The sequence below is a fragment of the Etheostoma spectabile genome, chromosome 14, assembly GCF_008692095.1.
Source record: "Etheostoma spectabile isolate EspeVRDwgs_2016 chromosome 14, UIUC_Espe_1.0, whole genome shotgun sequence".
Taxonomy (NCBI): Eukaryota; Metazoa; Chordata; class Actinopteri; order Perciformes; family Percidae; genus Etheostoma; species Etheostoma spectabile.
In genome coordinates this window covers 19,020,611-19,046,954 of record NC_045746.1, presented here as the reverse complement: position 1 = coordinate 19,046,954, position 26,344 = coordinate 19,020,611, and the positions used below count along the sequence as shown (strand labels likewise).

General features: G+C 39.2%; 2 protein-coding genes and 1 long non-coding RNA gene across 6 annotated transcripts in view; 1 reads left to right on the top strand and 2 right to left on the bottom strand.

Moving 5' to 3' along the window:
• LOC116701900 (uncharacterized) overlaps positions 1-4,695 on the top strand; it is a 25,923-nt gene extending 21,228 nt beyond the window's left edge. Inside the window, exon 3 of the long non-coding RNA XR_004335026.1 lies at positions 4,684-4,695. This is a non-coding gene — a long non-coding RNA (uncharacterized LOC116701900). The remainder of the gene's footprint in view (positions 1-4,683) is intronic.
• The window catches only part of LOC116701860 (zinc finger MYM-type protein 4), a 33,905-nt gene extending 27,925 nt beyond the window's left edge, over positions 1-5,980 (bottom strand). The window contains exons 1-5 of one of the 2 annotated variants that reach the window (XM_032535879.1): positions 5,891-5,980; positions 4,633-4,746; positions 4,069-4,225; positions 3,658-3,850; positions 1,045-2,620 (exon numbers count right to left, since the gene is read on the bottom strand). In XM_032535879.1, the coding sequence (XP_032391770.1) occupies positions 1,045-2,620; positions 3,658-3,850; positions 4,069-4,225; positions 4,633-4,741 (2,035 nt within the window). In that variant the 5' untranslated portion in view covers positions 4,742-4,746; positions 5,891-5,980. Of the gene's footprint in view, positions 45-343; positions 498-632; positions 736-1,044; positions 2,621-3,657; positions 3,851-4,068; positions 4,226-4,632; positions 4,747-5,890 lie in introns of those variants that run through there. The other variant, XM_032535880.1, reaches the window with a different exon arrangement.
• Positions 5,981-7,512: 1,532 nt separating this feature from the next.
• On the bottom strand, positions 7,513-26,214 carry LOC116701862 (zinc finger MYM-type protein 4). Of its 3 annotated transcripts, none has more exons than XM_032535886.1 (27): positions 25,952-26,214; positions 23,776-24,292; positions 23,046-23,195; positions 22,574-22,650; positions 22,289-22,435; positions 21,361-21,599; positions 21,021-21,198; positions 20,330-20,533; positions 19,683-19,833; positions 19,462-19,577; positions 19,134-19,316; positions 17,357-17,507; positions 17,006-17,178; positions 16,760-16,904; positions 16,507-16,617; positions 16,362-16,393; positions 15,703-15,835; positions 15,003-15,115; positions 14,644-14,869; positions 12,761-12,991; positions 12,224-12,330; positions 11,719-11,893; positions 11,237-11,388; positions 9,445-9,559; positions 9,046-9,312; positions 8,111-8,237; positions 7,513-7,828 (listed from the first exon to the last, which is right to left on the bottom strand). In XM_032535886.1, exons 1-27 carry the CDS (start codon positions 26,027-26,029, stop codon positions 7,582-7,584), a joined length of 4,545 nt encoding a protein of 1,514 aa, XP_032391777.1. In that variant the 5' UTR covers positions 26,030-26,214; the 3' UTR covers positions 7,513-7,581. The 3 variants fall into 3 exon arrangements, with proteins under 3 accessions (XP_032391777.1, XP_032391778.1, XP_032391779.1); XM_032535887.1 differs by having other exon boundaries at positions 16,528-16,617; XM_032535888.1 differs by lacking the exon at positions 25,952-26,214 and adding an exon at positions 25,655-25,945.
• Positions 26,215-26,344: the final 130 nt, after the last annotated feature.

Genomic DNA, 26,344 nt, shown 5'->3' with positions numbered 1-26,344 from the left:
TTACAAGTCTCCCAAGGGTCCCGTCCTCGTTCGCTGCATCAATGCTGCAAACAAAATGCTCTTGATGAAAATTCAACCTTAAAATCTTTCAATAGTCGTTGTATTACAATGACTGGGATGACGTTGGTGACTGATTCTATCATTCAAGACAAGGCAACGGACACCTGCTGCACTCAAATGATTCAGTTTTACTTTTGAAGGTAAACTGCTGTTAAAATATACATATAGTCAATGTAACATCACTCTTAATCTGGAATACTGAAAGGTTTCCCCTATAACAAAAGCTAATACAGACAATTTCAGCCCTTTAATGAAAAATCTGAAAAAGAAGAAGTAAACTCACTGCCAGTTTGTTCCATTCCACGAGAAGTCAAAGACATAATTGTTCAGAGTATCGCCACACTTCTTCCTGGTTTGCTTGTGAGAGAAGATGTTCCCCCGAAACTCAACAACAAAGGTGGCTGGTTCAATGGTTTGATGGGTAAACACACCTCTACCTGTAACAGCAAGACAGCCCACGTTGCTCTATTGGCCAACCATCCCATTGATATGCCTGTGTGTAGAAATCTATAGATCTCAAAGAGGATAACGTTTAAATAAAGGTTTTAAAAAAAGAATAAAATAAAACAAACCTTTAAAGGGGTCTATAAACCGTTCCTCCAGGAAGGGTTTGTCTCTACAAACTTTTATGTGCTCCAGGGCATCTTGCTCAGGAGTCAGTTGCCTGTCTTGTTGCTCCGCAGCATCTGAAAAAAAGTTATCCAAAAATGACCAACAAGAGCACCTGGCAGCGCCCGGGAGGTGAACTGACATGGATTGGTTACAGGGAGTAGTTAATTTCCCTACATACCGTTCTGCTGAAGTGAATTATCTGATTCTTCAATGTCTTCCTCAGCATCACAGTTTTTAGGGTTGCCCTGTTCCTCATCTGGCTCTAATTCATCTAAAATAAAAAGCAAGATATAAAATGTGTTAATTTGTAGTTCAAGTAGATTGTTTCTACTAAACAATCACTTCCATGTCAGTATCACACTGGATACATACCTTCAATCTCAATTTGGTCCAGAGAGTTTCCTTCAAATCTTTCAAGAGAACCCTTTTCCATTGCCAGTATAAGTTTTGCAATTTTTGCCAGTTCCACAGCTGCTTCTGGCAGGCGATAATAGTCCCTGTCAGCCCGGATGTCGTGGCCCAACAGTTTACCGAGTTTATCCAACTCGTCATTCTCCAGGTAAAGAACCTGGAAGACTCTAGCAATGTGCTTGTGAAGATGCATCGCCCTGAGATGCTCTGGGTTCTTTGCACCACACAGAATGGAAAAAGCCCTGATGCACACCATTCCGTGATGGAGGCTTGTGGGAGAAGAGTCAGGTTTTGCAAACAAGAAAGGATTGTCTTTGTGTACACCACATGCTTTTCTTTTGTTCACAAGCAACGTTATCGCACTGACCAGTTCAGAGGTCAACAAGACAGCAACATTCTGGCCAGTCCTGCTTGGAATATTTATCCTAATGAAGTGCTTGGACAACACTTGAGTAGAGTCGGCTCTCTCCTGGAATGTCTTCAGTGTCATTTTTGAAACCTCAGGTGCGCATTGGCTGAAGACTGACGCTTGTGCCAGTGTCACTTTGCAAAGTGCATTGTAGACCTGCTGGCTTTCATACTTCTCCATGCTTTCAATAGCAGAAGCTGTGGTCGTTTCTAGGTACCTGAAGAACAACTGCACATCCTGTGTGAATAGTATGGTAGACGGGTTGTTCACTCGTCGTCCACTCAACGAAGCGAGTGCTGTTTGGGAGACAAGTTGAGACCATTCTTTTGCACACAGTTTCATGAATGTTTTTGTGTCTCTCATCTGCTCATTGCAATCCGCTCCAGAGAGGACAATGGTGCCTAGTTTCTTCAGTGAATGTCCTAATTTAAAAGCAAGACTTGGTTTGTTATAGCTCTGCGTCTTTTCATCGAAACCAGCGAGGTCTTTGACAGCTTCAACAACTTTGGAGAAGTTTTTGGGTTTGATAGCATCTTCGAAGCTAAATATTGACTTTTCATGCAGTGCTAACAAAAGTCTTCCCATTTCTCGTAGCTTCTGTCTGATGTGCTCACTTGGATTATTTCCATGCTTCTCAGATAGAGTCTGTGCCAGCTGTATTAGAAGGAAATCATTTTGAACTGCTGATGCAATCTCATCTTGTTTCATATTTAAGAGCATCTTCCTCAGAGCAGAAGGAATCTTTTTGGAGAGCGGTAACTCTGCAAGAGCAATCTCACCTAAGACTCTTGTTTTACCGCCTGTTGCAGGGTTTGACGTGCTAGACGGACATCTGGCCTCATGTCTCCACATTTCCTTACGTCCATCCATGCCTTTATGTTGTTTAGAGCTGGAAGCAGCCTCATCCTCCTGCAGGGTGCACAAAGCATTGTCTGGTTGCAGCATAAAAGTCCCCGTCATCTCTTGAGAAGAGTCTAAGTTTGCAAAAGGTGAATTGTCCCTAAAATCCAGCCGACAGTTGATGTTTCCAAAACTATCATTGCCATGACTAGGTCCACTGCCGTGTAGTTCGTCACCATCATCACCAGAGAAGGGATTTTCAAAATTGGAAGCTGATGAGTCCTCCATCTGGAAACACAGTACAAACAAGAAGTGTTACATACAGTACTTTATTTCATACATACATGTACATGCACAAAAAACAGCTTTGCTAGTAGAAACGACACACAACCCACAGTTTATTTTAATTTTATCAGTTAGCTTAAAGGCTCTGACACACCAACCCGGCCGACTGTTCAGCCGATCGTGGGCAGAAAAGGCAATCGGACTGATTAGTCGGCTCCTTCCGCCCAAAAAAAGGAAGCACCTCTGACTTGAGCGGGCATTCTGCATGTGCACAAGACGTAATACGTCTCCTTAACAACAGGTGGCGCTAATCTGTATTGTCGCTCAAAAATTGGTGAGATGTGTGTGCCCTTAGAAGATGGCTAATAAATAAATATATGAATACAGACAAAATGTATAATAAATAAAACCATTAGATAATTAACTAATCCAATACATTCTAAAAAAAAATAATAATAATAATAAAAAGTTGCTTATAATGAAATGTTATTTTAACCTTAAAGAGTTATATTGTGTATCAATTAACATTACTGATAAATATTCTCCTGCAAATGAACATTAAACACATTTACAATACAGCACATTTACATTTGTCAATTTGTCATCTTAAAACTCTCTACAACAGTTTACTGTATGTACTTGCTGTTGAGTTTTTTTATGCATTTTGACACAAAAATAAAAACAAGTTCTGTGATTTACAAGTGTAATGTCGTTTGCTCTTAATACAGAGCGGTAGGCCTAGAAACTATCTCCAGTCAAAACCTTACATCACCTTACATATAAAACATATCATACACAGCATACTCAGTTGCCAGTTTATTATATTTTATATATTTCCATTTTGTTAACTATTTATATCAATGAGAGAAGGCTCTCTCTATAATACAGTTTGAAAAAAACCTGAACGTTATAATTGTCAAGAAGGGAGTATTAATTGCAGGACCGAGACTGCGTTAGTTTTATCTAGGTGTACCTAATATAATATTGAGTGACTGTAATTTAAAATCAAAAGCAAGACTCCTTCATTAACATAAACTTACATTTGATCGCCATGGGTAACAGGAGTCCCCGTAGTTGTAAGTTATCTCCTCGCCTGGAGATATTTCTGTCACAGCAAACAGGCACAAGTGTGGCTTTCCCTCACAGACAACTGTCTTCATTTCACAGTTGGGACTAACGTGATCATCGTTTACAAGTCTCCCAAGGGTCCCGTCTTCTTTGGAGGCATCAACGCTGCAAGCAAAATGCTCCCATTGAATTTTTAAAATGACTGCACTTAACTATGTTGTTTTGGTTTTTGTTGTTCTAGAAATCAATTATGGAAAACATCTGCACCATGTTATTGTAACCTGTTGCTATGTTGTTGTTTTTTGCATTGTTCTAAACTTGTAAATAAAATAAATAAATAAGCTGTGGATAACCCAACCAGGTCTCTTTCTGACTAAACTTACCACCACTGTGCTCCCTTCCATGAAAACCTAAACAAAAAATTGTTAAGAGTATCCCATTTCTTCTTAGGCGTTGTGTCTTCGTGAGAAAAGATGTTCCCCCGATATTCAACAACAAATGTTGACGGTTCGATGGCCTTGTGGGTAAACACTCCTCTCCCTAGGAAAGCAAAGATTAACATGAAAACCAACGTACATTACAGTCAAGTGTAATGACCAATTTGCATGAACATTGTTTTACCACACACATAGTTCCGATCTGCAGTAAAATTACATGAATTTATTTTGACTTTTACTATGCAGAAAAATTCAAATTCCCCCTCAGTCTGTTGTTTGACTTTAAACTGGTTATTGTAAAATGTCCCAATATGGGTTACTTTTAAAATTGCTTTTTTTTAGTTTTGCATCTTCACCAGAAGGCACTTATTTCATTTCCAACTCCTTCAAACAAACCAGTTAATGTTTTGAATCATTCACATCGTAACAGAAAAAGGACACTGAAGAACTGACCTCTTTAATATCAGTAGAAATGTATATAAATAATAAATGTATAAATGTACCTCCTACCTTTAAAGAAGTCTATAAACCGTTCCTCCAGGAAGGGTTTGTCTCTACAAGCAACTATGTGCTCCAAGGCATCTTGCTCCGGACTCAGTTGCCTTCGCTGCGTCTCCATGATAGCTGGAAAATATCCAAAGATAATAGATTAGCTTTGGGTGATACAGGAGTGTTCATGTTAATTATATAGCAGGCAATATAGAGTTTGGGCTGATTGGTAATAAAGTATATTAAATCAGTTGCCAATCTACACATACACAAACATGTAACTATAAGGTGTTAACCTTTATTAAACCACCAAAATTTGTCCAACAATATAGAACAAATATATCAAAACATTGTGTCTATGATGCAAGTAAGGTCTGGCGTGGCAGTGTGGTTCAGAGGTGGAGTGGTCACCTCATAACCCAAAGTCATGGTTATGGTTCAACCCTAGGCTCCTCTTGTCATATCAAAGTGTCCCTGAGCAAGTACTGAACCCCAAGTTGCTCCACTGCTCCTAATGCTAGGATGGGTTAAAATGCAGAAGGCAAGGCAGCTTTATTTGTAGAGCACATTTCAGCAACAGGGCAATTCAAAGTGTTTTACACAAAAACAGTTAAAAAGAAATCACTAAATTTACTACATTGTACTGTGTGTATGTGACGACTAAGAATCAAGAAAATCCATAACTCAGGCAGCATGTGCAAAAGTTCACTACATAAATTTCTGCAGTGTTCCTTTTTTCCAAAAACAAATGTATACAAATTACTTTTTCTTATTTGATCATCAGATGATCCTGATTACATCTTTCTCTATTTACAATAGCAAAGGCACAGTTGTTTGTTGAAAACTGGTACGAACACAGATTAAGAAGCTTTTCATAACTTAAATGTAATGTTTGCTACTCTATCCCACTGTTGTCAGGTTAGTCAATATGTGAAATTCCCTATCTGCAGTGCATTGGCTGCAATTACACAAACAAGTCAGTAACTTGGGTATGAATAGAGACCCGTGATGCCTAACTATGTCCGAAAGTAAAGCTAACTAGCTGGCCTAGCTGGCTGCTAAATGTTCTGTCTAATTGTGTTTGTGTGAAACCAGTTTTGTTAAGATAAAGTGGTATCTGAATGGTGTTTACTTTCTACTGTACACAAACCCTGCTAGCATGCTAACACTAACTAGAAGGTGTTGAGTACGTTTGGAGTGGTTTGCCAACACTTTGCCCACTGCTATTGATTTAGATAAATGCAGTTTCAAAACATATATATATTTTAAACACGTTTACCTGTGCTTCAATATCCCAAAGTAGAAGCCATAAGGTGTCCAGGTGTAGCTAACACAGTGGCAGCCATGTTTCCTTTCTATCGTCTGCTCTTTCAGACTTCTTCTTCCTCATTTTTGGCAGATTACCACTTTTGTATTATACCGCCACCAACTGTACAGGAGTGAGTAGTACCACGAACTTCATTGAGTCTAGGCTTGAAATAATTAAAAACAAACATAACAAAAAAACGTATTAAGAAAAATAAATAAAAAAGCTCCCTTGTCATACCATTTTCTAGTATATCGTGTATTGATTCATCTCCTTCCATTTCCTACCAGTCTATTCTATTATCATTATATTTCTCACATTAAAAAAGTACATGCATGTTATAACTACATCTTCTTTGTCTTGGCATTCAATACATAAGCATATCAGAGACACGTGAGCATAGACCGTTAATATTAATAATATATCAATACATTTACTGTCTATGGTCTGAAGTGAGCGGCTGCAACTCTAGCCAATCACTGACTGTAACGTCACTGAGTAACTCTAGAAGTAGCCAATCAGCGGTAGTGGATGTCTTTACTGTCCAGAGGGGTCTAAACGCCCGAAATTAGTGCAGTGCGTGGTTTGAGGACACAGAAACAGGGCCCCATATTCAAGCTTACACACATACAGTAAGCAAAACATTTTATAATTAAATAACTTAAACCGCTGTAACTGTTATCTCATAAAACAACTAAGTTTAAAAATGTTTTATTTAAAACCAACATACAATAGAAAATACTCCGAACCTTGGCAGCCATATAAACTGGGGGTTAATATAACCAAGATATTAAACATGAAGGGACAGCATTTCTGTACTTTATTTTATGTTCAAACGTCACTGTAATCTCACAATCAAATGTCCAGTCCTTTCACAGTCAGATTATCTGATGAATTTGCCTTCTGTATAGATGTATCTTTTACATTTTACCATTTTGCAAGTTGGAGAAGCTGCTGGAACATCAGTTATACCAGGAGATATATAATGGTGTGTCATGGCACACTTTGATTTAATCAAATCTAAGCTTACTTATGAATTCCAAGACATTTTGTTTAGAAGAGTTTATGCGGTATCCGCAGGAATGACTTTCCAAAAATCATTAGGGTATAAAAACTGCCAAAATCTTGGGCCTGGAAATAAGCATGTGCTCTTTGACTGATACCAAATCATTGCATTGATAAAAATCCAACATTAACTGCAGGTTTGCAACATAACAAGATGGTTGGTGACTTAAATCTACATAACAGAAAAGTGTTTTCAGTTAGTCTTCTCCAATGGGTATTTACTCACTGAAACCAACTGAAATCTAAATTGTTTTTGTAGCAAAGAAATCTAATTGCACAAGAATGTATATAATCATAACATGGAAGGGAAATAAAGTATTATTTATGAGAATCAACGATTCACCAGATAAAAAACAGAAGACAGCTATGTGTCCTGCTGAGCAGTTGACAGTCTGAATGTTGAGCTGAGTATCTCAGTCCAAAAACATGTGGTTAAGAAAGGATGACTTTCTTTGCAGTTCTGTACATTGTAGGTGAGAGAGATATTTATTCCCGTCCGCTTGTGTTTATTGGGCCACGGTTAAATGAACATGTCAGTGTATCTACAAACATTTAAACCACAAGCTACTGCGCCAATGAGAGATCACTTCTGCTCCTTGTCACTCTGAATCCCCATCTTCCGCCTCGTCAGGTATAAATGGTGGATCATCGGGTGTCTTCTTCTCCATTGCTCCATCTCTTCTCGCTGTGAGATGAAGCTCTCTGACAGTGAGGATGCGGATGAGCATCCCCTCCATGGTGATATCGTCTAGAGGCGTGGAGGAATACCACAGCGGGCTGTTGGGGACGCAGCAGCGCTCAGGGTGAAGGTAGAACAGGTTGGTGCGCTGCTTGACGGACTCCGAGCTGGATGGGAGACAGTTATGTCAACATTGTGATCAACAGATTTAGGAGACCAATGTGTAGCGCTAAGTTTCATTTCAGTATAAAGTCTGTAACAAATTAAAATTCTTTGGCAAAAATAGACAACAGCCAGAGGGTTTCAATATTTGCCAAGTTAAAATTTTATACATATTAAAAGGATAGTTTCATGATTTTGAAGTCCATCTGTAAACAATAGGCAGGTGCGTATGAAGAGTAAAACAGTTTTTCGTGGCTGTAACTAGTTCAGTGTGGTGCTATACTTACCACTTGGAGAGGTAGAACTCGTAGAGTCTGACAGGACAGCGGAGAGGGTTTTCTGTATTCTCCATCATCTCCAGGATATCCTCTTTACTCTCCTCCTCCTTGCGTTTCTTTGCCGGCATCTCTGAATCTGAAAAGGACGCAAACACAAACACCTTTACACCATGTCTAATATGAATTCATTTCAGTTTTTGGGAGTCCAATTTAACAGTACTGCTGGTTAAGAAATACTGTAAATAAGGTACTTTCCAGTTACGCATATGTAAAGTGAAAAACATAAAAACTCAAACTTGTGTTCCACCCCCTGGTGTAGCAGTTGTGCGGTTTAATAAACTTGCACTCGATTAAAGATGTTAACACAACAGATACACAAAAATAATGCTGACATATCCATAATATTTCCTTTGCTTTTACTTTTTCTTAAAAAAAAAAAATACTGTCTGCAGTGTTTTTTTAAATGTTTACAATGTAAAAATTTCATCTTTGTAAAAAGAGTACACTAGACCTAAAGTGTATGAGATACATGTCATGGTAAAAAAACAAGGTTTTAAGCAGATTCAGGGTTGTCCGTGTCAGTTTGTGCCAGAACTCTTCAAAAACATTAAAAACAAATAGACCAATTATTCATTAAACACATGTTTTTTTAAATGTTTTTGCTGGCTTTTGATGCCAGTTTGTTTCTCTTTAACATATAATGGTTCAGGTATTGCAGATTTGACATCGATCTGAAATTATTCTAAATATCATATAATGTGAGTGCTTATTTGCAAAACATTCCTGCCTGCCAAATGCTTGACTTCCAAATACATTCTTGTAAAAGCACAACATTTGTGAATGTTCAAAATGAAAGTTTTCAAACTCAAATAACTTTTGATGGATTTTAATATCTATCATATACGTTACATTTGGTCCAAATGAAATACCTATATGTTCTATACCTTCAGTCGTACTGGGGCCCGACTCGGGCTCATTTATGGATATTGGCGGGTAGAAGCGCAGGAAGGTGGTCTTGGTGTTGTTCTGGTTGGTTTTGGTGCAACGCATGACGTGAGCAAAGGACAGCTGGCGGTGCTGCTCCACCGTGGTGAAGCCAAAGTACTTGCAGCAGAAGAAAAGGAGAGTGTTGAGGAGGACGATGGGGGAGTACGCCCCCAACTGTTTACAGTCCCAGAGAAACTCCTCCTCCACACGGGAATGGATGTAACCTGCAGAGAGCGGGAGAGAGACCCGTTATAAATCTGGTCAAAAGTTGGTTTATTCACGTAAAATAGAAACTCAGGAGGAACACAAACAAAAATGTTGACAGAATACAAATTGCATAAACATGTATAACTCACCACTTGCTGTGATCGAGGGCTTGAAACCTCTCAGCATATTATTGAACTCAGTGGAGAATTTATTGTAGAAGCGATCCATGAATATGTTCTCCACACGACCGTTCTCAAACAGGTACTACAGAGGCAAAAGATTTCATGGTCATGATGAGATATGACATAGCTGTCATTTATTTCACTATAGTATATCTAGATTATAGTAGTATAATCTAGATTTACTATATTACTACTATGTAGTAGTTATAGTACTACTGATGCAATACTTTTTAGTAGATGTGACTTACTTTTACTGTTTACTAATCACTTTCCGTCGTATTGGAAATGCAAGTTATTGCTAAAGCAAACTCTACCTTTCCTGATGTTGCTGCTTTCAGGGTTTACCACACATAGGTTCTATTTGGTCGCCCTGCCCAGGTTGAACGAGATCCACCCACGTAGACAACATCCGAATCACATATTCTTTCCTCCAATAACCAATGTATTCTTAAAGCGCACAAAGACCAGCTGCCTCCAGCCCCTCCACCTCGTAAAATTGTGCTCCGTGTGCACGACAACGTCACCATTTCACTTTTCATTTCATTTCACTAACTGCCTTCAGTTCTCGTTCTCTGTGCCTGAATCCATTAGCTGTATTTAAGAACTTGAGCCCGAGTAAAACCCATGATTTTATAAAGTTGGCTGTAAAAGTTTTAAACTACAACTCAGAGTTATATGACAGAAATCTTCAGATAAGATCTTAATGAATGTAACAAGGACATGTATAGTAGCTTACAAAACTGTGTGTTTACAACCCCCAAAACACGGATTAAAACACTTTTTTTTTTAAAAACTGATTATCTACCAAAAAAACTAAATAATTAACTTTACATAGCCTTAGACTTATATGATTTAACAGGAAGTAGTAGGAGACAGTGTTGATATTTTAAATAATATGTAACTTTTTGTATGGATCATAATATTAAGGTTAAGTTACATTAAATAGCCTATTTGGGCTCCACGTAATCAGGTATTTTGGCTACACTTCATCTGTATCTTTATCATCTTTAAGTCTGACATGTTTAACATGTAAATTAGGGATTGACCAATGTGGATTTTTTTAGTGCAGATACCGATCGGCATTCATCTCACCCAAATTGTGTGTGCAATGTGCATCATAAGGATGGGTGCACTGCATATGGTTAACTGTGCAAGGGTAAATGCTTTCATCAACATCTACAACACAGCCGTGGTGATGTAATGCTTGCTGGCATATTATAAGACAGATATAATTACGTCATCACAAAATGTCCTTTGTCAACAAATTTAATTAATTTAAGAAAACATTAAACCTGAAAAGTAGCCAATGAAATAAAACGCTTGATTCATAATTTAAGACTGCCATGGTGCTAGTGGTGGAGGGGCAGTACATGGTCTGCATGTGAACTGCAGCGTCTCCAGCAACACAGAGCGGTCTGTAAATAATGCAGGGAACAACTATTGGCGAACGCCGCAACAGCGTATCGGCCGATGCACGTAAAAATGCAAATAAAATCGGTCTATCATTAATGTAAATAGTAGTTGTATAGTAAATAATTTCGAAATTATCTGTTAATATTATATAGCTTAGGCATTGTTTTCAATAAATAGATCATAAACCGTGGGAAAACATTGGCTTCCCATAAAAACCTTTCCACTAACAAAACGGAAAGATTCTTTTATTGTGAAGTTAAAGGAAATGCAATGTCTTTGTCAGCAAGATATGGACACATTTTGCGCTATTGGGTCAAACTTTCTCTGTGTGTAAAAAAAGTCTTGCCTGTTGAATGCCAAGGCAGAGGTAGAACAGGCTGTCGGGGGAGTACGGCTCTCCGTTGGTTCGTTTCACCTCAGCAATAAAGCAACAGAGGCCGTAGCTCAGCTCAGCAGTGGTGCAGCGAAGAACGTCCTCCTTCAACTCCATGGGACGAGCTGAAATTAGGACACAAGGAGTCCAAAATAAAGTGCCAAGATACAGTGTAGAAGACATGTCACAGCATCAAAATGACCTCAAATCAATAACTTGACCCATTCTATCAGAGACGGAGGTTTTAAAAATCACTGCCAGTCTAATGGCTGCTCAGGCATATCTTCAAAATCTCTTTAAAGACTTCCTTCATAACTCTTGAGCTTGATACTCTCTTGTTGGGTATCATGGAAAAAATTGTCCACTTAATAGAACAATACAAGTGCATGATCTTGGATGAAGTAAAGGAACTATCAAGACCAGCTTTAGCGGTTGTATTTATTGTCAAAACTTACAACCAAAGCGTGGCGTCTCCAGGTTGGATTGAGTTTGCCTCCACTGGATCCATCGCTTCCAAGAGTCAACACCATACTGACTCTTCAGTTTTGGGAGTTCTATAGCCGAGGCCTGTTTAGAAACGCCTTTTTGAGTTGACGCTTCAGCTGCCTTAGACCGCTTTGACTTACGACCCTTAAACAGTAGAGAGAGAGGAGGTTGCATCATGGTTAGGGTGATACAAAGTGATGTGTGAGGCCAACCTATTCTATCTCTAGCATGTTTGAGGGTTTGGCACTGAACTTTGTACTTTAGGGTACCCACCAAAATACATTGGCAACTAAAGGTACTGTTGGGTACTGGCACAGAATTCCAGGTACCTGTACTGGTTCAAATGTGAACGGTACCCAACCCTAATGGTTGGTATTTTCAGTATCCTAACTACACATTTATTTTTTTAGCAAGTAAAGTCAAATGGAAGCTAAAATGCACAAGGCAGCATAGTAGCTCTTCCCAGGCAACTACCATCTTTTCTCGGGTTTTCCTGTGAGCTTGTCGTCGTCGCTGAGCGACAGGAGGGCTCGGAGGTCGCTGGGACTGCTCTCTGAGCCGGGCCATTCTCTCCAAGGTTTCTGGAAATCACAACAGATGAAACATTAAACCAAGCATTCTAAAATGCTTGCTTTTAACACACACAAAACACACACACACACACACCCACAACACACAACACACACACACACACACACCACACACACCACACACACACCACCACACACACACCCCACACACACACACACACACCACACACACCACACACACACCCACACACACACACACACACACACACACACACAATGTGTGAGTAAGTGAGTGTGTTTTAAGAGTGAATGGGGATAGTTTTCATTTATGAGACAGGAAAGTTCGACTGTGAACATGCAATGACAATAAAGGCATTAATTCATTCACGTAATACCCTTCAATTCAACTATTTAAGTATAAAAGGACATACAACTCAAATGTTGTTTTTCATGTCATGCACTTATAAATAAATCTCCTCACCAACAGTAAAGTCAGCTTCGATGTCCATGGGAGGCGGAGCTGAAGGTGGAGGTGGGGGCTGGAAGTAATGCTCACTGGCCACAGGAATGTCTAGAATCGGATTGAGCTTATCATCGAGACCATCAGGTCGACTGGGGGACCTTAGACCTGCATCAGAGGTGTCCTCCCAGTTGTTGAGGAAACTGGTCAAGTCGTCTGGGTCCAAATCATCACTGTAGTTACTAGTGTGCTCTGTGAAATAAACGTAATAGGAACTCGTCACACAGCATGACACATTTTCTTATATTAAAGTGCTCATATTATGCTCATTTTCAGGTTCAGAATTGTATTTTGAGGTTGCACCAGAATAGGTTTACATGGTTTCATTTTCAAAAAACACAACATTTTTGTGCTGCAGATCCTGTTTTCACCCTGTGTGTTTATGTCTCCGTTTTAGCTACAGAGTGAGACATATCACTTCTATACTATCTTAGTTAGGAGTTGCACATGCTCAGTAGCTCGGTAAGATCCATCAGCTAGATAACTCTTTCTCCAACTTTGGTCAGAACACGGCAGGATTAGCTGAAGGAGCACTTGTGGAATACCTGCAGAACAGGGACATGGAAGTAGTTCTTTTGGAGATTATGGTGAACTAGAGTGTGTTGTAGCAGTGTTTTGCCATTGAGAATGAGCTAGCATGCTAGCACTAGCATGTGCTACGGTTACCCACCTAATCTCGGCTAGTGACGTAAAAGCCGTGCATATTTTGAACAGCTCACCCGGAAACAAACAACATGGATAGTTTTTTCCCAATTTTGTATGCTTGTGAAAGCACCAGAGACACAAAATAACACCCCAAATCAAAAAGTTATTTTTTTCATAATATGGGCGCTTTAAAAGCAAAACATTTGTGGGAAATAATTTACATTGAGAGAGAAATAGGCCATGAGTAATGGTGACATAAAATCCTAATATGCATGACAAATCATCTCATTGTATATATTATAGTCAACTTATTCTTGTTCTTCTTCTGTTACGAGGTAGTATGATCAATGACAGTAAGGATTAAGTTATTGCATCATGTATAGTGTCTTTCAGTTGTCTGGGTAACAGAACCCAGGGCACTGATTGGCTATGCTAAGCCAACATAAATAATAATAATTAACATAATCAGATTTAACAAGATATGTATGTGAAAAATCTTGCTAAGGATTTTGCTAAGGATTGAACTGGCTGGGTCACGAAGACCTAGGCAAAATTAAAGAAGGGAAGTAGTAGAGATGGGGAGTAAAGATTGAATAAAAAATATGATCTGATCAAAGCATAAGTTGCGTGTGTAAATGTGTCCAACTGACACGGCCCTGCTGTACAGAAAGTCTATGCCTGTAGTAATGCGTTCGGAACAGCTTAGTATGCTTATAAAATGTAATTGTTTCAAATAAATCTGCATAGATTAACCTCCTGTAATCTCCGGTGTCTTTGTGGCATCCTCCCCACACCATTTCTTCTGTACTGAGGCCGCTATAGGGTCTCTCGCAGTCAGTACACAAATTACTTAACGTTTTAAGGCAGAGTTTCTGAATGTGGGCTGTATGGATTGAGCATTTTGATACTTTCCTAGTATTTATATAGCACTTCAACCTGCTTTATAATAAAAAAGACATGGAAATGTTATTATTTTACAATATAGGACCTTTAATTAAAGAATAATGCCGGCAAACCAAGAAAACCAGCACTACCTTTTATATTATATCTAATTTTTAAAATGAGATATTATTAGATATTACCCTTGTCTTGAATGTTTGTCCAGTTTCCTAAAACCATTATGCTTCTTTTCACTGTTTCCTTAAACAAAACAAAAAAGAGGAAGAAAAAAGAAACTACTTTAAAACTGATTCTCTTACCTGCTGGAGCAGCTGCTGCATGTCTCTCTCGGTCTTTCTCCACCACTTTCTCCTTTGGTCTCTCCTCTTTGTCGTTCTTCTCATGTTGTTCTGCAACCATCTCCGCCATGAGGATGAGCTCTGCCTCGTAGGGGTCAGACGGGATCTTTTCCTTGATCTCCTGGATGGTTTCCACAATGCGTTCAGCGCTGTCCATTGTAACAGGTAGGAACATGGGTACAGGCAGCTGTGGTAGAGAGAGGAAGAGTTTAAAGCTTATGAGGGTCTGTGATGAAGATGAAGATACTGTTATCGATAATTCTTTCACACTACAGAGAATCAAACACTCAGACCAAAGGTGTTTGTAGTGTGTAACGTACCGGTACTGGCATGGCCACAGGTCTGGGGGTACACTGGCTGTACATGTTCATGGGTACAGGGACATACACTGGCACTGGGATAGGAATGATCATGATTTTAGGGAGGACATCATCTATGGAGAGGGGGGGAAAAAGAAAACGTTCTTAAATTGTGAGGGTTTACAAATGAGTAAATGTTTCAACATAAGCAAGGCTGTAGTTGATATATGTAAATAAATAATAGAAACGGGTCAGCACATTCCAAAGTTTTATATTAAAAACTGAATATGAACACCACACGCGCGCACGTGCGCACACACACAAAATCTTGGTATAATTTTTTTTTTTTTTAATTATTACGTATTCTAGTTGGCTCCTGCTAAGCCTGGAGTACAGTAGCTAACAAAGTATATAAAAAACTTACTTAAAAAGCGGTGGACACAAAGCACTCAAAGCATTTGGCCTGATAAATATTTTCCCTGGTTGTGAAAAACAAGTAGATTCTTAAATGTGAGGTAAAATAAAAACCTTCTCTTTAAGCCTGTAAAATATATATTATATACAAAAAATATATAAAATATATACTGTACATGTGATGTAGACATGATAATCGGATATTAAATATAAAGTAATGATCTTTGTGTTTTAGTGTGTTTGTTTGTCCAACTGTAGAGCAGAAATGTTGTTACCATAGAAACACTGTTGTCTGGTTGTCTTTTACCTGTCTGTGCTTCGACATCAGCGGTCTGTGTTCTACAGGAGACCCCTTTGTTCTGCACCATCGGTTTGCAGAGCAGGGCCTTGTTCTTCAGGATTTTGGGGGCAGGAGGAGGAAGAACTTTCACTGTATCTTTCTGAGGAAGGAAATAAAAATTAACAAGAATTAATGAATTTTCAAAAAACAAACGGAGCTTATGTCAGCCACAGCAGAGATCCTCACAAACAGCAGTCTCTAAAAGCGTGACGTGGCTGAACAAAATGCACCAAAGACTCTAAGAGTGTGTGCACACCGATACTGTGCAGGCCACAGCACATAACTTTTCCTCGTCATCTTGGTCCATAGATTGAGGGAACTAGGCCTGCTTAGTGTTTTCACTACGCTAAAATTAGTACTATCATGTTTCACCTGTTTTATTCAATTGAAGCTTATTTTCACCTATTTTATTCTTTTAGATGCTTGTTTTTATGTCTTTTTGTACTGCCTTTTTTGCTTTTCATCTGTATTGTTTAAAGCACTTTAAATTGTGCTGTTGTAAAGAGGTGCTATACAAACAAACTTGCATTGCCTGGATTGTTTAACTATATCATAGTGCGCAACTGTATAGAAACCTGAATTTTACTGTGCATAAAAGACATATAACATAACATACAACAACTTACATGCCCAGAGATCTTTGATTGTAATACGCTGCCTGTGGAGACAATGACAGGGTATGAAACTTTCACAGTCAACACTGGAAATTGATTGAGCGAGCACACAACATGTTTCTCTCTCTTATATATTTGACATGTAGTTCATAAACTCCTGTGTTTGTGTGTTGGGTACTTTGCTGGGCTGTTCTCTCAGTTCTGTTGCCTACTGGAGGCCCTGCAAGCGAGATGACGTTGCCGATGACAGGTGTGGCCTCCTCTTTATCTGCAGAGTGAGAAAACGCCAGGAAACACAAAAGGAGTTGGCAGGGAACATCACCAATTGATTTCATAACATTTTAATTAAGAAGTCAGGACTAAAAATCCCAATACAGGAAAATAAAACTTGAAATGGCAACAATACACACCTTTGAAGATCTCGCCTTGGGTGGCCACTTTCTCACAGCAGAACTGCAGCAGACAAGTCAGATCACAGAAGTGTTTGACTTCTCCCACCATGGGAAGACTCTGCTTCAGTTTCCCTTTGCGACCGCAGGTGTCACACTTTGCAACCTGAGAGCCAACAGTGAGTAAACATTAAGATCACCGTGGTCATTCCCGATTTTTTCTTTAGTCTAACTATGATTTTAACAACTGCATTGAGGTTTGCTTACATGGCAGAACAGCATGGTGTATTTGGACCTGCATTCCTCAGAGCAGAACTCCTCGGTGGAGCCTCCATACTGGGCCGTCACCAGCTTCTTGGACACGCTTTGGCAGTAGACACAGGAGTGACAGTGTTTCCCCCAGTTTTTAGTCAGGTCGTGTCGAAAGAGGAGCTTACAGCCTGGGAGGAAGGAGAGGAGAGGCTCAGGGTCACTATGCATGATTATTTACACACCTTTTCAAGATGCAAGTGTGTTGTTCAAACATGTTCAACCCAACTTTTAAATAATGATATGCATTGAGGATTTGTGATTGGGATTTTTCGTATGTACAGTATACATTTCCATCTGCCTCCTTACCATCGCTGCAGAAAAAGCAGTCTTTGTTGTTGATTCTTTTGGCGTCTCTGGTGATCTTTTCGATCTTACAATATTCACACACGCTCGTCACAGCGTTGTCCTTCTTGAACTCGTGAGCACAGTCCACGCTACAAACAAAAACTATCTTGTCCTGCAAACATAGAGATATAAACACTAAATCACCCGACAGCATGCACATCACATTTTCCAAATTTCAGAGCTAGAGAGAGACTATTAATGGAAAAGGCTAAACAATGGTTGTTAGATAGTATTTTTAGGTATATTTTTCGGGTTTCAGACGATAACTGACAACATGCAGAGGCTTTGCGCTTTATGGAAAAAATGTGATGTCATTGCTTGCACACCCTCGCAACGACACTGCAGCAAGCATCAAATTAGCTGAAAATGCTGTGGAGGAATTTTCAAAAACAACCAACAACGCTGCAGCTAATGTGGAACTTTCTGTTGAAGTCTTATTTTTAAATTCCGATAGCAAAAAATGCTCGTTCACAGACATATTAATGCCTTACCAACACTGATGTATGTTCATATTTGTCCTTTGCTTAGCATTACATCACATTTCGTGACGTAGGTTTATTCAATTATATCCAGAGGTATTTTGGTCTACGGATGTTGAGAACACCTCTTGGAAACCAAATGTACCTAGAGGATTCAGATGAACTCACATATGCGGTTTGGTCTTTCGTTGTCAGGTTAAGCATTCTCTATAATAATGTGGATATCTTTACTTTTTAATTCATTGATATTAAAATACACTAAATGTCTGCTTCCCAATTCTCTAGTCATTTTAGTTCTAATTTTTTAGTATTTCTTACTGTCAGGCACTGAATGTCTGTCTGCAACTTGATAAAGGTTGGACTGTAAAAACATCAAGAAAAGATGATGATGGAAAGACATTCAGTTTCCATTTCATAAGGGACACCTAGCTATAATTAATAAAGTATAACAGTCCTGCAATGAATTATCCCTTCATGAAGGTGTTGATTCAACTTTGTGAGGATTTTGGAAAAGAGGTTTGTGGTGGTGCTGTTGAACTTTATAGCATTAAACAGAATTGTTTCTGTTATCTCACAGACTTTGTCTTGTGTCATTATTCATTACATCATCACATTACATTGACTGTCAACTGTATGCATAATTGCACTTTCTTAACTCAAATTCTGCTGCTCTTATTTTCCTCATTGTACATTTCTTCTTATTTTTACTTTTTATATTGTTTACTTGAATGTTATGTTTGTCTGTGGACCAAATTGGTTAAAATGTCTTGTTGTCACCGTGGGATAGAGGGAAACGCAATTTCGATTTCTTTGTATGTTTTGACATGTGAAGAAATTGACAATAAAGCTGACTTTGACTTTGACTTATTCTATCTTCCTCCCCTTTGTTTCTTAACTTTCCTGTTGTGTCAATAGAAATCCTGGCCACTAAAAAATAAACGGTAGTATTCAGTCTCTACACATGGAGACACATAGTCTCTATACATATTAGAGACTTAGAGAAGTTTAAGTCAAAGTCTCTAATCAGTGCATTACAAAACTTATTTCTATGTAACAGTGTAAAGATCCAGCTTCCTGTCATGTGAATATAAGAACCCACACTAAAACTAATTCCTATTCACTCACACGCACACACACACCCACACAAACACACCACAAAACACACAAACACACACACCACACACACACACCACACCACACACAACACACACCACACACACACCCACACCACACACACCCACCACACACACCTCCCTTACCTTGATCTGGATGACTTCAGGTTTAAAAGCTATGTTGCGGTTACACTGGGAGCAGTTCAGTTTCAGAGGTTCTTTGGGGACGTCTTGTAGAGTTTGAGTAGGAATGATGGCCGGGATTTGGGTGGATCCCAGTGGTAACTTGGTAAAAATATTCACCTGTTTCTGAGACTTCTTGAACTTATCCTGTCACACAAAAAACAAGTGTCTTGAGTGAAAACCACTGCAATACTAGTGCAACACTTTAAAGGTGTGTTCTCCATAAAAGGACAACAACTTTCAACAAATAAACCACTTTAATTTATTCTCACAATAAGGCAAACCTCATTACCTGAAAAGCCATGACACAAGGAAGAGTGCAGAAGTTCCTGATGGAGGTATCTGACATGGCCAGGTGGTAGGCCGGCACCGAGTTTTTCCCACAACTATCACAATTTAACCGAGCCCCTATGGAAAGAGGATTTTTTTTTTAAGAAATAAAATGAAATAAATACACATGAGTGAAGTATTAGTTGCCAAAATCAAAAGCTCAGTCATAAGAACTACCTTTACCTGATGCACTGACAGACTGAACCTTGAATGCCATCACACAGCTGCTGCTACAGAAGAGGTTAACAGAGTCATCACTGTTTTTGTTGTCAACAGTTTCTGACAACAACCGGGTAGTGCGACACATCGTACAAGCCTTGGTTATCTTCGTTTTCTATTATAAGATACAAAAAAAAGAATGTTAAGCTGTGCAGACATGGTGAGCTTTTTAATGATATTGTAAATTGTGTTAACTTCACATTTGAATCTGCCTTCTTGCGTGTCCAGACCCCACAACTTTTAAATCCGTAAACTGCTGCGCAATTATGCCCAGTGACAATTCCAATAAAGTTAATTCATTTGCAAGATAGAATAGTGGAGATAACGGAAAAGGAGGGACATCCAGCATGTGAGACATCATCCATCTTTTATGATCCAGCATGTCTCACATGCATGTCTCACATGCTGGATGTTGGACATGCTGGATGGCTTTATCCAAGCAATACACATCCGTTAAGCCAGATACGACTAGAAAAAAAAAAGTAAGAACTAGAAAATTGTTGCTGAATATTTTCATGTTTTATGACATTCTTGCCAAATGAGTATGCCGGGTGTCATCTGTACCAATCATAACCAAACAAATCCCTGTTAGTGTTTTTGAATGTTCCTACCTCTTTGTACTTGGCCAGACACTCTGCATTGCACAGAGTTTTGTTGCTGTCATCCATCTTCAGCATGAGCGGTTTGATGTGGCAGTAGGAGCCGCAGTTCGCACAGCCAGCCATGGACAGGTTGTTTACGATGCGGAAACGGTTAAAACAAGCGTCACTGCAGATCTTGTGGACGGCACCGCTCAGGATTACCTCATGTTTACTCTACAGGAGGGATGACATAAGAACAGTGTATGTTATTTCAGAGATCCATCTTTTTTACAGGGCCAGCGAGATAAAGAAAAAGAAACTGGTATCACTCAGCAGAATAGGAAAACAATTCATATGATGTTTAATGAATACAAATCTTAAATAAAATGAAGAAAACAAATGTCCTTTCTGCAAATGTCACTGTTTTTAATAGCTTTTCGGTGTATTCTTATTCTTAAAAGGAAGTAGGAAAACGTAAAAATTTCTATGTTTTTAGATTGTTTTACAGCTATTATTAGTTGATCGGCAGGAAATCAGTTGGCAACAATTTTGATAATTAATCGTTTCAGAAATTTTTCAAGCAAGTAATTCTTCTGGAAGACTCTAGAAAAATTACAATGGTGATTTTAAAGATAAAACTCTTAATCAATTGATCCAGCAAATAATTGGCAGATTAACTAATAAGGAGAAAAACAGTAACTTGCTATTCTGTTTTACTTACGATGCAGTATCTGGTGCACATGCTGCAGAGTGACTGTGGTCCTATTGGCTGTGGTACTGTTTTAGTGGCTGCGGACTTCCTGTAGTTGAAGGACGTCAGGCAGTTCTGGCTGCAGAATTCCTTCATGCCGCCTTTATCATCTGGAGCCAGAATGACATCCTGAGGCCGAAATATCAACCTGGGATAAATCAATAAGAGATCCAAATTCAGTCATCTTTTCTTTGGGTCATGAACTTTCAGTGTATACAATACACAGGGAATTACGCTGCCTTTTCTCACACAGAAAAATCCCAAATGGTCGTAAGTTTGGAAAGATGACGTTGTTTTCTGTTGTACTCACTTTTGGCAGCTGTGGCAGACCTTCGAGACTCCTTTGACTGTGGGCAGAGACGTGGTGAGGCAGGAGGTGGAGCAGAAGAGCGCTGGGGAGCCCTTCCTCTGGAAAGCAGTCTGTCCTTTTATCAGGCTCTTATTACAGTGAGAACAGGACATGTGCAACGATGAGGGGTTGGTGGTGGGTTGCGTCTGTGTTTCTGCAGCTGGGCTCACAGAGAAGACCGATCCAATCTTCAAGTCCTCCTGTCAATAGCAGAACAGAGAGACAGGGGTCAGTGTTGCCCCAGTGAGTCTGGATGTTAGCTGTGGAACTTTGCCGGCTTTGTCTATCTGTTGAAGTGATGGCTTTTTTGTTATCACTTTTTTTGGTCATTGAAACATGGATTAGTTTTGAAGTTCCTTACAGTTTTATTCAGATTTGACAGGATCTTTTTTTATTTATTGCTGCTCTTATTTTCTTCACTGTATGTGCCTTCTTATTTTTACTTTTTATATTGTTTACTTGAATGTTATGTTTGTCTGTGGACCTAATTGGTAAAATATGTCTTGTCTCCACCGTGGGATAGAGGGAAACGTAATTTTGATCTCTTTGTATGTCTTGACATGTGAAGAAATTGACAATAAAGCAGATTTTGACTTTGATATTTACGCAAAGAGCTGCAACCTGGAGCAAATCATTAATCCATGCAGTTGGCATGAATGAAAAGTAAAAATATAGGCAAGAGAGCATTGGTCAGATTATTAGTGAAGTTGTGTGTTGTTTGGCCTTTTCTGCTTCAGTCGCACAGCAACGTTTTTATAGACTGGTCTGATATGAGAGGAATCCCCTCAACAAATTAAAATTATCATCTTCAGTGTTTCACAATTAAACTGATAAAGAAACCAATTTTACTTTTTTAGCGTTACAAGCCTACAATGTGTGTGTGTCCCACCTTTGCAGTATTGGGCTCATCTTTCACACTAGCTGTAGGAGGTATTAGAGCTTGTTCATACTCTTCGTCTATTGGCTCATCCTTCACCTTGACCAAAGGTGGTGAAGGAGATGACTTGATTGGCTGGGTAGCAGCGTGCACGCTTTCCTACAACAGGGAAAAAAGAAGTAAATGTTAGATCTATTTACAAAGTTGAAATCAGACATTTGGAAGAATCACAGCAATGTAACAGCTTTAACACCAGAGCTGTTTTAGTTTAAAGCTGAAGCAGATTTTCTTACTCACAGTGTCTAATCTTGGTATTGACATCTTAACTATTTTCATTCCGTTCATTACGGTCACTGGTGATGAGCTGTCACTTCCTACAAAAACATGAGGAACATGTGAATAATGGTGCAAAGGTAATAAAGAAAATAAATACACTTAATACAAATAATTAGATATATAAAGGCCAGAAATTGTCAAAGTGTAGCCATAGCTGGACAGTGTAAGATGTGAGGAAGCATTATTGACGTCAGAATTACCAGTTCTGTGTCCCGGATTGGATAATACACAATCTACTATAACCAGTACACATTTCAGCGTTTAACTGTGTAATGTGCACTCGTTAATAGCTACAAAATCTGGAAGGATTGTCTCCTATCAGCCATTTCAAGAGCTTAAGAGATTTCCTTTAGATAGCTGGTTATTTTTACACTGTTTGGTAAAAGTGTGCACTGAGAAAACACCCCAACACCATCGCTCTGAGGTCACTCGCCTGTACTGGTCAAGGCTTCAGACAACGGAGACGAGCTGGACTGGATCCCGTCTAAAGACACTTTCACGTTGTCCTCCTCTGCAGGAGTTAATACAGTGGGTTTCTCATCAGCTTCCTCCTTAACAGAGTTCTTATCCTCTGCTACTGAGGCTGTAAGAGAACATTTTAAAGACAGTTAATGGGATGCTATTAGAGCCGGCCTTTATTTACATTCACAAAAAGATGAAGCCAGCAATGTGACGCATTCCATGTTTCAAAAGAGCTAATGTTTAGACATAGTTAAAGATACTGTAAGCGATGTGTTTTTTAGGCTACAACATTTTTGTCACATACAGCAAACATCTCCTCACTATCCGCAAGCTGCCAATCCCCTCAACACATTGTAAAAAAAAAAACCGCTGTCTGTTGCGGACAGCCCCGGCTCCACTAACTCCAACAAAAAAAAACTGGCCAACATAGGCCCTGAAAACATAAACAAGTGGTTTGTTACAAACCAGTAACCAACAAGGGTTAATAATAATTCATACGTAATTACTACTTACATGTCAACTTTGTCACCTTTACTAATTACATGTCAACTTTGTCACCTTGTGCTTTGCAACTTTCCAAAACACACCCTCTTCTCCTACAAGAAAAGCACAACTTTTGCTTTACATTGATTAACTCTCGCCAGTGGAAAAGGTTTCTTCACCTTAACACAAAACTTGATAAAGCTGCAGCTTTACTTTACCTGTATTTGAATCGGCAGGTGAGCAACAGCTATCCACATCCATCAAACTATTCAGTTGCTCCTCTTTCATCTGAGCTTCCTGTTCCACCTGATCCACTGTACCAATGTCCATCATCTCATCGAGGTCATCCACTGCAGAAACCCTCACTTTACTACCAGGAGACTCCTTTTCCTGCTGTGTGTCGATGTCCTCCTTAGTGTCAATGTCTGGCTTTTCCTCAGTTTTCACCTCAGTAGCCTCCCCTATTTCAGAATCTGAGGTCTTGCCTGGTTCATCACAGTGAATCAAAACCGTATCGACTGCCTCTTCTGAAGACAACTGTGAGGCCGTCTTACTTTCTTTAGGTTCAATTTCTTTACTTTCCACTTGGTTTTCAGAAGCAACAAAGTTATCCTCCTCTCCATGTTCAGAGAGTCTAGGAGACGCCGTGTGAACAAGCTCTGCGTCTCTAACATCTGCTGATGCTCCCGGCTTTGAAGCAGCTTCCATGGACTCTCCGTCTGTCCCCTCTGTTACCTGTGAAAGACAAAAATCTATTAACTTTATGTACAAGCCAGAATACTGACTTTTTCTAGTGGTATTTACCAAGGGTTAGGGTTTTCATATCACTAGTTTGTCTAGCACAAAGTGCAATTAAACCAAACCAACAGTCTTTTGTCAAACAAGATGGCTGTACTGATGCGTTTAAAATTAAAGATATTTTTTAACACCTTTATTCATCACATATTTACTTTCCAATGCTTAGTTTTATGAGTATATAACCTATTTGTACTATTATATAAGTTTGGTACCATTCCGGGCATTATTTGTGGGGTAATTTACGAGATACACCTTTGGCTCCATTAGTGGTTGATAGCGCTAACTCAACCAAAGGTTCTGGGGGGGGGGGGCGGGGGGTCATGGTGCAAAGTACCCTAGGGTGAAATTACTCCAAACCATCCCTAAGGCTGGTGCTAGAAGCTGCAAAGCGTTGCACTTTTAACTATAATAAGCATTTGTAAATGGCCACAGAGGGAAATTGTGTGCACAGGCTCCTCTCTAAGGGCCATGGGCAAAAGATGAATGAATGAAAGACTTCACACAAAAGGAGCAAAATTATTCTTCATTCTTTCTAAAAATTGAAAGATAAATTAAAAGTATTTACCATGAAAATATTGTTGCAGTGCACTTCCTATTTTGTCATTTTCATATTTGAAAGTCACACTCCAAATGATTACAATAACAATGTAATCGAGAAAAACGATTATTGTGAACACCACAAAAGAATGAATGGGAACTTTTTGAAAAATTCAAGGTGTTTTCACTGTTTAATTTCACTTTTTTTAACTTACATTTTTCTTTTCTTTTCTAAAAGTCAAAGAGTATTCGTGTTTAATTATCGTGATTTCAATATTGACCAAATAATCGTGATTAGGATTTTTTTTCTTTTCCTTCATAACCGACCACACAGAAACTCACATATTTCTGGGGGAGGACCACCACATCCCTGCTTCAGTTTCGAAATCCCCACTATTTTGTGTGTGTAACGTTAGTTAGCTAGCTAGGATGTAGTACACTTACCACCGATAAGTAGCCTGCCCCATTCAACCCCACTTTAAAAATCCCAAACTATCCCGTTAACTTTACAGTGAAGCTACCTTTAAGGTAAACATAGGCCGACATACGTGTATTAAAAACATGGCGATGGTAAAACATGGGTTGTGAAGATATAAACTGGCATTGGCATTAACACTCCCACTCAGTGTTTTGGCCGAGCATCCTCACCAAATAAACAGGACGAGCTAGCTTGTTGCTGATTTAGCCACGCTGCTTACGCAATGTAAACACCCGTTACTGCTGTAACGTTACACTTCGTTAGGAAAGGAGAGGTTTAAATACCTCCGTTTCAGCCGCTTCCTTGGATTCAGCCATGTTATGATGTTGCCTTAAATACTTGACCTGTGAACAAGAGAGAACTAGCTCGCCAATCGCTAAGCTAACGCTAGCTTGCTTAATACGAGTCTGCACGCCTCTCTCGCTGCGGTTAGCTAGCCTTTACCGCGTCAACAGGGCAACATGACACAAGAACTGACCGCCATGCTAATGAAATAACTTTTTCTTTTTGTGTGGTGTATACATGGGTTCATGTATCGGCGTTATAAGACATGTATACAGCTGTAACGTGCAGCACATTACCGCGCCAGCGACTTGGACAGACGAGACTTGATTGGTGGCCGGACGTTGGTGGCCGTTGTCAGTTTCCGTAGCCGACATGTTTGCTCCAAAATCCTGACGTGTGCTCCAAAGTCCGGATGTTTGACTTTTGCAAATAAAAAATGACTTTTTAAAATAGACACTTCAACCTTGACACTTTATTCATGGTCACTTACTACATCTTTTGCATAGACTCTTGTTGCAGAGCGTTTGTCTTCTTCTTTTGTTTATTTTGTTGGCAGTCATCAAACCTTAGGAGCTCACTACCACCGCCGTTGAAGTAAAGTGTGTACTGCTTTCAGATAAAAAGCCTCCTGTGTATTTTGGTATTTTCACAGCTATATGTGCCAGTAAAAGGAGTCATCTATACAAAAA